An 11446-nucleotide genomic window follows, 5' to 3' on the forward strand; every position below is an offset into this window, starting at 1 on the left:
ACAAACTCATTCAATAATTTGTATACATATCAATAATTCAATACATTAATTTTCATGTGAAAAAGTTGTTTTTTTATTGGCTGGACCAATCCGATAAATTTTGAAAGCATTACACGAATTCTTTACTTCATTTTTTGGAATGCAAAAAGCAAAGCTCAACAATGGTGTTGAAATTCCTTTACTTGGTTTTGGCGTCTATCAGATTCCAGATCATGACCAATGTAAGCAAGTTGTTCTTGATGCAATTCGAACAGGATATCGTCTGATTGATACAGCCGCAGTCTATCTTAATGAGAAAGCTGTTGGCGAAGCTATCAAAGAATCTGGCGTACCACGTGAAGAACTTTTTATTACTACTAAAGTTTGGGTACAAAATGCAGGATATGAAAACACAAAGAAAGCATTCCAAGCATCACTTGATCGTCTTGGACTTGAATACATTGATTTGTATCTTATCCATGAGATATTCGGTGATTACTATGGTTCATGGCGAGCAATGGAAGAATTGTATGCTGAAGGTAAGATTCGTGCAATTGGCGTTTCAAACTTCTATCCAGACAGACTTGTTGACCTTATTATGCACAACAAAATAGTTCCAGCTGTTAACCAAGTTGAATGTCATCCATTCTTCCAAAAGGAAGATGCCCTTAGCGTAATGAAGGAATACGGCGTTCAACCTGAGGCGTGGGCTCCATTTGCTGAAGGCGGCCATGGATTCTTTACAAATCCAATAATGAAGAAGATTGCAGATAACCATCATAAAACAGTTGCACAAGTTGCCTTAAGATGGAATATACAACGTGGCGTTGTGGTAATTCCAAAGACTGTCCACAAAAACCGAATGGAAGAAAACTTTGATGTTTGGGATTTCGAATTGACAAAAGAAGAAATGGAAGAAATCGCAACCTTGGACACAGGGCACAGTGAGATTTTGAATCACTATGAAATTGCAAGAGTCAAGAGGATCAACAATTACATCCTTGAGGAACACAAACTTTAATTAAACAATATCTTCCAAAAAACAGTACTTTCTTTAAAAACGTTGAACATGAAATCATAAAGTTAATTTTGATCATGAAATTTCTGTGTAATGATTTAAATGTTATACTCACTCGCTAATCTTGCATTTATCAAACATTTCATTGAACTGATAATGTTTATCCATCCCACTTTAAAATAATATTCATAAAAAATAAAGTTAATGTTTATTCAATCGAATGAAAGCGGTTAATATTGCGGGGGTTACCCCAATAAACGTTTATTTTACGTTAACGGTTTTATTTAATTTGTATTCAAAATTTTACTATTTCTATAATGCACTTTATAATATTATTGTGTTTATAAATTTACGTTTTGCTTTGTGGGGATATTTGTTATGTTGTATATTGCCATTTCGATGATTTTCATATGTTTGTATGTTTATATCAACTTTTGTTTTCTGCATACATTCAATCTTTGAGTTGATTTTGATTATTAGCAATATGCGCTTCATTTCTATTTCTTATTGAAGATGAAGATTTGATATTTGTAGAAGAGGAATCTGAATTAGAATTTTCGTTTGTACTTTTTTCAAGGAGTAAATTTATTATTTCTGTGAAACCTTTCTTTTGTGCAATTTGAAGTGCTGTCAAATATTATTAAAACATATTCCAAATTATTAAAACATATTATAAATTATCAAAACATATTCCAAATTATTCAAATGAATATTTTTTGCATTAACATCAATTCCTTCTTTATCTAAAAGTAATTTTACTATTTCTATATTATTATTTTTAACTGCTATATGAAGTGCTGTTTCAAATTATTAAAACATATTCCAAGTTATTAAAACATATATAAAATTATTAAAACATATTCCAAATTATTAAAACATATTTCTAAAATCAAGTAAAGTATTCAATTTCATTGGTTACTTTACAGGAAAGTGACGTTGAAACAAACTAAGTGGGGAGATAAAAATTCCAAAAACAATAACAAATGACCCGGAGTGCTGGTATATTTGATGGGTATGGAGCGACTTCGAGAAAATTTTAAAGAGAATTTATTCCAAAATAAAAGTGACAAATCCATGTGTATACAAATAGATAAAGTTGCTTAAGCAACCAAGAACAATTCATGGCTATAAACTATTGAATTATCTCGTCCGTTTATATTTAAGTGGTCTCAATTTCGTGCGTTTATCATTTCATTCTTCAAAATGCGTGAAGTAATTTCGATCCATGTCGGTCAATGCGGCGTTCAAATAGGTAATGGCTGCTGGGAACTCTACTGCCTTGAGCACGGTATCCAACCTGATGGTCAAATGCCATCAGATAAGACCATCGGCGTTTGCGATGATGCCTTCAACACCTTCTTCTCCGAAACAGGCTCAGGCAAACACGTTCCACGTGCAGTCTTTGTCGATCTCGAGCCAACATGTATGGATGAAGTTCGTACTGGTACATATCGTCAACTTTTCCATCCAGATCAACTCATCAACGGCAAAGAAGACGCAGCTAATAACTATGCCCGTGGTCATTATACCGTTGGTAAGGAAATCATTGATCTTACTCTTGATCGTATCCGTAAACTCGCTGACCAATGCACTGGTCTTCAAGGCTTCCTTATCTTCCACTCCTTCGGTGGTGGCACAGGCTCTGGTTTTGGTTCACTTCTTCTTGAGCGTCTTTCAGTTGATTATGGCAAGAAGTCCAAGCTCGAATTCACAGTCTATCCGGCACCACAAGTCTCAACAGCGGTTGTCGAGCCATACAACTCCATTCTCGCCACCCATGCTATGATTGATCATTCTGATTGTGCATTCATGGTCGATAACGAAGCACTTTACGACATCTGCCGCCGTGCATTAGACATTGAACGACCAACATACACCAACTTGAACCGTTTGATTGGTCAAGTTGTTTCTTCCCTTACTGCATCTCTTCGTTTCGATGGTGCACTCAACGTCGATTTCAACGAATTCCAAACAAACCTTGTTCCATATGCACGTATCCACTTCCCAATCTGTTCATATGCGCCAGTCATCTCCGCCGAAAAGGCATATCACGAACAATTATCAGTTGCCGAAATCACTAACTCTCTTTTCGAGCCAGCGAATATGATGGTCAAATGCGATCCGCGTCACGGTAAGTATATGGCATGCACATTATTGTACCGTGGCGATGTCGTGCCTAAGGACGTATCTGCCGCAGTCGCTACGATCAAGACAAAGCGTACAATCCAATTCGTCGATTGGTGTCCAACTGGTTTCAAGATGGGCATCAACTATCAGCCTCCAACTGTTGTTCCCGGTGGTGACCTCGCTAAGGTACAACGCGCTGTTTGCATGTTAGCCAACACTACTGCTATTGCCGAAGCTTGGAGTAGACTCGACCATAAGTTCGACCTTATGTATGCTAAAAGAGCTTTCGTTCATTGGTACGTTGGTGAAGGTATGGAAGAAGCCGAATTCCCTGAAGCACGTGAAGATCTTGCACTCCTTGAAAAGGATTATGATGAAGTTGCTTCTGAATCAGTCGAAGATGGTGAAGAAGAGGAAGATGACGAAATGTAAACTTCCATCAGTAAAAAATTAATCACCACATCAAACATTTGATTTTAAAATTTTAATAATTTTTTGACAAAAAAAATTTTGGAAATTATTTGTAATGATAAATTTCAGTTTCAAAATACTTTGAATTTAAAAATGTATGTGATTAATATAACAATTTATTATAAATATGTTGGAATGGATTTAAGTGGTAGCATTATTTTATGTCTTCTAATGTTGTTTTTATTTGATTGTTTATGCTTTCAAATTTGTCATTGAGAATTTTTCGGACTTTTTCTTTTTGCTTTGTGACTAAAACACCTTTTTTGACAATATTTATGAATTCCCCGCCATCATCGTTATTTAGGATTTCAATGTTTTGAAGTGTTTTTTCTTTTTTCTTTGTTAAATTTAATATTTTCATTTTGATTTGTTCAAGTTTTCTCATTTTATCTTTTAATGAATATAATGTTTCAAGATTACATAAATCACTATAATACTCTGGTACATATTCTTTAAGAGGAATTTCAATACGTAATTCACTCCATAATTGATGTAATTCGAGTTTGAAGTGATCAATCGATTGAGAAATTGTATCGGCACTTTTGAGACCGTTAAGCCTCTTTGACAGTTTTTTGATTCGCGAATAGCTTAAATCATTTGGATCTTCGTCAATTGGGAAAACTTCATCTATTTCCATATCATTTTCAAGAGTTCTAATTTCTGAAATTATTTTATTGATTTTGGACTTATTTCGAGATTGAATCTTTTTGAGGGAAAAGAGTTCTGACTCAAGTTTGCGAAATGTTTCATCACTTAAAGAATTAACGCATTCAATAGGATCGAATTTTAGTTGATCTCTGATTTCTTGAATGTTGAATATAAGCTTCTTCATTAATACGGATCTTCTTGCTACCTCTGATTTCACACGAACAATGAGTTTGTTTTTTTGAGAATCTGATTCTTTAATTAAATCTTTGGAATTATTAATTTCAAGTAAATCAAAATAATGTTCAAGCTCCTGGTCAGAATGATCTTGATTTTTAATATATTTTTTTCTTAAATTTTGTAGTTGAAAATTTAGATTTTCTACTTGTTGTCTTAACGAAAGAGAGTGATCGAAATTATTTTCTAGTTCATCACCACTATCAATTTTAATTTGTTTTATTTCATTTTCTGCTAAAGATATATTTTCCATTAATTTTTGTTGATGATCATATGATTTTTTAAGAAATTTCTTTAATAAACTTGCAATACTTTGATTAAGCCTTTCATATTCTTCTTCTATTTCTTCGTCAGTGAAGCCAATTTTCCTCCAAATTTCCTCTAAAAAAGGTTCAATGTTTACATCTATTCTCATCACGGGCCTAACGTTCTTTAAACGGAATTTTTGCTTTTGACGGTTCTTCAACACAAGCTTCAATTGAAAAATTCTGAACATTACATTTGCCGGATTCAAATAACTCGCAATGCTGTCGGTTCTTCTTTCCTTCTTTTTCTCCATCAATTATGGTGTTTTATTCGACGCAGGTGCTACGCAAACTACTGTTCATGTTTTTAGCTGGGAAGAACATACTAATATTACCGAAATAGATCTCGGAGAAAATGGAACTGTTTCAACCCCGCTTCATTATGCTGCATATGATAAAACTCTTATTCAAAAAATACTTGAGCCATTACTTACAGAAGTTAAAAAAGTTATTCCAGCAGAACAAATTCCAAATTCAGATCTTTACTTATTTGGAACTAATGGATTCAGAAGCCTCAACGATGATGAGCAAACAAACCTTATAGATGAGGTAAGAACCTACTTAAAAGAAAACTGTGATTTCAAAATCGAAGATAGTTACATTGAAACACTTAACCAAATTGAAGAAAGTATTTACTACTGGATATCAGTCAATTCCATTCTTGGCTATCTTGGAACAGATAAGCAAGTCATTGTTGCAACATATGGTGGAAATCTTCAATTCACATATGCAACTGATTCAACCGATGATAAATACAAAGATAATCGTTTCAAAGTAAATTATGACAACAAGACAATCACTGTCTTCACATATTACAGCACACTTGGCACATCCAACTCTAAAAATAATCATACACAATCTATCGCCAAATCTCAAAATACATCCGAAATCATATCACCATGTTTCAATAAAGGCTACAGCGAAACAGGTGGCATCAGTATCAATGGCAGTGGCGATTACAATCATTGTTATCAATTAATATCAAATTATACATTTCCTGAAAATCCATCCAAATGCGAATCCGGATATTGCTTTGTGTCAGGCATCGATATTCCACTTGCCGCTGGCACCAATGAGATTATTGCAACAAGTGGATTTGCATATCCAACCGAATACTTCCAATTAGAAGAAAACTTTTCGTCCATCAATGACCATAAGAGAAGTGGTGTTGAAATCTGCAATATGAGTTATGATGAATTGATATCCAAATATGGTCAATCTTCATATGCAGGCGATTATTGCTTCCAAATGGCCATAACGGACAATTTCCTCGAACGTGGCATTGGCTGTGACCCTAACGCCAAGTCAATACAGTTCATCACAAGTATTGATAATGTCCGCATCGATTGGATTCGAGGTGCAATGATATCACGTGCAGAAGGTACTGATATTATGCCCGATGAGGGAATGTCAGATCTCCAAAAAATCGTTGGCATTATCGTTGGTGTCGTTGTGGCAGTTATTGTCATTTTCGTTATTGTTTTCATTATAATGAGATATAAACACTTGAAGGAACAACGCGATGAGGACCATATTCCGCTCGCTGACCCCGCGCAGGATGACCAACCTAATGATGTATAAACGCCAGTTGCTATGAAAATTATTTGTCGCATCGTAAAATGGAAAAGTTTTGAAATTTATATCAAATTGTCATGGTTAGTAATTATTTATATGTTACTGAAGTGTGTTATTTAGCTGATGTAGGAAAATGAAAAAATTTTGTGATTTTAAAGCTTCATCCATGCGACACTTTTGAATGCTTTGAGTTCAAATTGAAAAAGTTTGTTCAAAGGGTTTTGAACTGAGCTTTCCCACACCTCAGTTTTTGAATTTAAATCCGATGATTTTTCATTCATTCGATTCTATCGTTGGGAATTTATGAATACAAATATTTGTATGAAACGAAAATTAAAGTTACAATAAAAGATAAATTTATTTATTTCTAAAGTTCGTCATCTACGTATTGGTTTAATTGTCTCTTTGTCCTCCTGTCTCTCATCTCTTTTCTGACGTCGTCTTGAATTCGCTCCAAGTCCGCGGAAGGCCTTTTCACAGCACTGTTTGAGTTGTCCACCACGAAGCCCACGAGTTTCTCAACTGTTATGCTGCTTGTTCTCAAGAAAACAGGCGCTTTAACGTCAGCGAAATACACAAACATTGGAACGTTGTCATCGATATCGAAATCGATTGGAACATCATTCACAGACACATTATACACAAAGAAATGCACATTATTCAGAATGTTTCTCATATAATTCAGTATCAACATATATTCTTCAGTGTTTTCGTCTTCTCTTCCAACAAATAAAACAAGTGAATTCGACTTAAGTTTCGAAGCAAAATTAGATCGCACTAATTGCATTTCAACTTTAGGATTAACTTTCTCCGAAACTGGTGTAGGCTCGATCTCGTTATTTCTAATTTGTGTCAAAAACTTCTTCAAATATTCGAAATTTAAAGAATTTTGATCATTAATTATAAACCGTTTTTCATCAAAATGAGTCGTGTTCCAAACAACAAATAACGGAAATGACATGAATTTTAACTTGGAAAGTATGGCAAAAAGTGAAGATAAGGCTCCTGTAAGTGGTGAAAAATAAAAATCTTCTGGAAACTCTGTGGCTAACCGCCTGATAACCGCCATTTCCTCTGAATTCGCCTCCTTTTTGTATGGCGTCAGAAAATAACCGGCGAAAAACGGTCGCTTTGTGAGATCTGTTGTTTCTGGATTAACAATCGGCGTTTTGAGATAGGAATGATAATTTTTGGTTGCTTGAATAAGTTGTCGGTCAATTCCTCTGTAAACATAAAGACCTGAGACAACAGAAAGATTAAAAAAAGAAAAAAGATATGATGAAACTTGATAATATTTGAGATCATTTTGATACTCTTTTGGTGGGCTTTGAAGATCAATTCCAAAAAGAACAGTAGATGAGTTTTCAAAAATAAGACGAAGTTCTTCTGGATGATAAATTGTTATAACACTTTTATCTGAATAACTTAATTTTCTACACCAATCAGCAAAGGCAATGTCACTTCCAAATACATCAAATTGATCGATAACATTACCATTTTTATATGCTTGAATTAAAGGATAACCTTTTTTTGATTTTTTAGTACTATTTTCTGCAATAATAAAATCAATCGAATTTTTATATTTCATCACACCGAAATTTATAAAGTCTAGCAATGGAGAAGTATAATTTGTATAAATAACAACTGAAGTCATTTGCTTAGAAATTTTGTTTTGAAGCTCTTTCTCATCAATACGCACTACTGTGGTATATTGGCCAAGTGGATCTTTTATCCTCAGGAAAAGAGAAAAGAGCAGCATAAAATTGTTGTGAAAAAATTAACTGTTATGTGAAAAAAAGTGAAAAAAAGTCGCTTTATAAATCATTAGTTTTTTCTCAGGTTTAAGAAGTATTCATCTTCACCTGAAGGGCTACTGTCTTCGCCTGTATATGGTTTTGGTAACGTGTCGAAAATTTTGTTATAAATATTAACAATTTTTTTGTAATTAATCAATTTGATTTTATTGTGGGGTAACTCTACTTCCTTAAATCGTGTTGAATCATTAAGCTTTGGCAAAATAAAATGATTATATATGTGTATTGCAAAATTGAAAAGTGGATTAAATAGGCCAATATTTATCAAAATTCTTAGTGTAAAAAAAATGTTTTTCATCCCAACCACGAGAGAAAAACATTCTTCAATGATTGTGATTACGGTCATGCATAGACAATATAAAATCATTGAAATTAATAATCCATAATCTTTGGATTTACAAACATTTTGAGCTTTGTACAATATACCAAAAATTTTGGTTGTGTAAGTTAGTATGTATGGGTATAAATAATGCAAGGGCTGTTTTGTTGAACCCTTTTGCATTATGACGATAAAACCGACATTTGTCTTGTTTCTCGAAACCAATTGTTCAAATAGCCTTACAGAGCCAATATACTTCAAACAAGCGGAATACCAATAACGTTTTTCTATATACTCTTAAGTTACTACGAATTTAAAATTTCTCATTTTTATCAAATTTACAAAAAAAGTCCAACATAAGAAAGAAAAAGACACTATGCAAATCGCATACATTCTTTATGTTAACCAATTTAATGATTTAAAATAGCCCAATTACAAATTCAGCATTTACAAATTACGAAGACAAATTATGATTGAATAACCTTTTTTACTTCTTCTTGTTTGTGTAATGTGTATGAAGCAATTCGTGTGCAAGGTGGCTGTTTGGCTTCTCGAGTAATCTATCGTACAATTCCTTCAATTGTTGGTTCTGGTGTGAGCAACGAACCTTTGATTGTGTGTCAATCTTATATACAGCGTCGACACGTGCGTCAGTTGCCTTCTTAGTCTTAGCCTTTGTGGATCCTCCGCCACATACACATCCACCTGGGCATGCCATAACTTCAACAAATTTGACATCTGCAACCTTTGGATCCTTGTCTTTGATCATCTTAATGAGCTTCATAGCATTTGCAATTCCTTGTGCAACAGCAACACCAACTTTTGTGCCTTCAATATCAACGCTTGCAACCTTGATTCCATCCTTATGACCACGGACTGCAACAAGATCAGTTCCTGGAAGTTCTTTGCCAGTGACAATGTTGTATGCAGTACGAACAGCTGCTTCCATAACACCACCAGAGCCACAGAAAATAGCACCGGCACCAGAGGCTTCTGAGAATGGTACGTCGAACTCTGAATCTGGAAGATTCTTGAAATCTATTTTATGCTTCTTGATCATACGCATAAGTTCACGTGTGGTAATGACATAGTCGGTTTCCTTGAAGCCTTTGGTTGAGAATTGTGGTCTTTCGATTTCATCTTTCTTGGCTGTGCATGGCATGATGGCAACATTGAAGACTTTACCTTCAATGCCTTTACGCTTAGCAAAATCGAAGTGTGTGATTGAGCTGAGCATGCCCAATGGGGAACGGCATGTAGAAAGATTTGGAATAAGATCTGGATCACTTTGTTCAACATAGTTAACCCATGCAGGGCAGCAGGATGTGAACATTGGAAGTGGACCTGTTCCTTTGGTAAGTCTGGAAACGAATTCAGTTGCTTCTTCCATGATGGTAAGATCAGCAGAATAGTTGGTATCAAAGACATACTTGAAGCCAAGCTTGCGGAGAGCTGAAACCATCTTGCCTGTGCTGATAGTACCTGCTGGAAGACCGAGTGCATCAGAAAGATTGATACGGATAGCTGGTGCAGTTTGGCAGACAGCAACTTTACCGTTTGGATTGTTAAGAACCTTTTCAACTTCAGAAATTTGGTCCTTTTCAGAGAGAGCTGATGGTTTGCAAACAAGTGTGCATTGACCACATTTGACGCAAGTCGATTCTTGAAGTGGTTTTCCATTAGCTGTACCGATTCTCTTCTTGCCGTTTACATCAACAAGAGCTAATACACCTTGTCCGGCAACTGTCTTGCATGTTTTAACGCAAACGCCACAGCCAACACATTTGGATGGGTCGATGGTAATTGAGTTGGTGGAAAGGTCCTTTGCGATTTTGGCGAAGGAGCGAGATGGTGCTGAAGCAAGCATAAAAGTGATGACCGCCCTACTGAAAATTAAGCCGAAAATTCGGTTTTAAACTTTTTGAATAGCGTGAGGTGTTTTTTGAGAAGGGAGTTATCAAAATTTGAACTTCCGGACATATCGGTTCCAAGGAGAAAACCACATTCACTTTTGGAAGTTTTGACATGTTTATTTTTGAGGGTACAATGGCACTTTTATTAACCTTGAAAATAAACCGTTTTGTGTATCGTCACTTTTTTCGGATGTGCAATAGACGTTTAGAAAAAAATGGGAAATGAAAAAACAGAAAAAAAGCATAAATCCACAAAATCCTGATACAAATTTTTATACTCAAACTATGAAGGTTGAGTTTGAAGAGGTAAATCAAGGTGGAGAAGAAGCAATTAAAATTGTAAATGGACTTCGAAATTTAATTCAAAAAAAGGAGTCTGAGGTTTTTCGTTTAAGAGAACTTCTTCAAAGAGATGAAGAAACAGATGTATTGACAACAGATGATCAATTAAAACAACTTCAATTAGCATTTATCAATGTACAAAATCAATGTTCTATTATGATGAAACCAGTTGAGATGGAAAATAGAAAAATAGTTTCTGCATTAAATGGGAAAAAGCGAAAATTAGATGTTTTAATATCTTTCAAAAAAGAAAAGGAAAAAGCAATTGAAGAATTAAATAATGAGATCAATAAAATAGCCACAAATCTAAATGATAAAATAATAAATGAAGAGGAAGAAATTCATTTTGTTAATGAAACAAACAATTATGCAATTACTCAAACAGAAATAGATCGAACAAAAAGATTAATTGCTTTTGATCTTTTTGATACTAAAGCTCTTCTTAAACTCAATGAAACTCTTAAAAGCTCTTTATCAGATGCAAAAAATCGTGAATTAAAAGCCAAAAAGCAATATGAAAATGTGAATCGCAACAAAGAAATTAAACTCTTTGAAAAGAATCCAAAAATCGATGAAAACTATCTTAAAGAACTTCAATCACTTGCTTCGAAAGAGTTAGAGCTGAAACATCAAAAAGCAATTATACAAATGCTTAATGATGACATTACGCATCTTAATTCTGAAAATCAAAATCATATAAA

The 11446-nt window shown here is 34.3% G+C and overlaps 5 protein-coding genes across 5 annotated transcripts; 3 read left to right on the forward strand and 2 right to left on the reverse strand.

Annotated features, from left to right (window-relative positions):
• Positions 1-139: 139 nt before the first annotated feature.
• GO595_004530 (aldo/keto reductase) lies at positions 140-1000 on the forward strand (the record flags this gene model as incomplete). The annotated part of the gene is made up of 1 exon (XM_067917672.1): positions 140-1000. One exon carries the CDS (start codon positions 140-142, stop codon positions 998-1000), a length of 861 nt encoding a protein of 286 aa, XP_067775112.1.
• A 1200-nt stretch (positions 1001-2200) lies between these two features.
• GO595_004531 (alpha-tubulin 1) lies at positions 2201-3556 on the forward strand (the record flags this gene model as incomplete). The annotated part of the gene is made up of 1 exon (XM_067917673.1): positions 2201-3556. One exon carries the CDS (start codon positions 2201-2203, stop codon positions 3554-3556), a length of 1356 nt encoding a protein of 451 aa, XP_067775113.1.
• A 1445-nt stretch (positions 3557-5001) lies between these two features.
• GO595_004532 (putative apyrase 6) lies at positions 5002-6363 on the forward strand (the record flags this gene model as incomplete). The annotated part of the gene is made up of 1 exon (XM_067917674.1): positions 5002-6363. One exon carries the CDS (start codon positions 5002-5004, stop codon positions 6361-6363), a length of 1362 nt encoding a protein of 453 aa, XP_067775114.1.
• A 361-nt stretch (positions 6364-6724) lies between these two features.
• GO595_004533 (Thioredoxin family protein) lies at positions 6725-7945 on the reverse strand (the record flags this gene model as incomplete). Its single annotated transcript, XM_067917675.1, has 1 exon — positions 6725-7945. One exon carries the CDS (start codon positions 7943-7945, stop codon positions 6725-6727), a length of 1221 nt encoding a protein of 406 aa, XP_067775115.1.
• Positions 7946-8977: 1032 nt separating this feature from the next.
• Positions 8978-10357, reverse strand: GO595_004534 (iron hydrogenase; the record flags this gene model as incomplete). The annotated part of the gene is made up of 1 exon (XM_067917676.1): positions 8978-10357. The coding sequence occupies one exon, from the start codon at positions 10355-10357 to the stop codon at positions 8978-8980; it is 1380 nt and encodes a 459-aa protein (XP_067775116.1).
• Positions 10358-11446: the final 1089 nt, after the last annotated feature.

This window comes from Histomonas meleagridis (assembly GCF_020186115.1).
Source record: "Histomonas meleagridis strain 2922-C6/04-10x chromosome Unknown contig_27, whole genome shotgun sequence".
Taxonomy (NCBI): Eukaryota; Parabasalia; order Tritrichomonadida; family Dientamoebidae; genus Histomonas; species Histomonas meleagridis.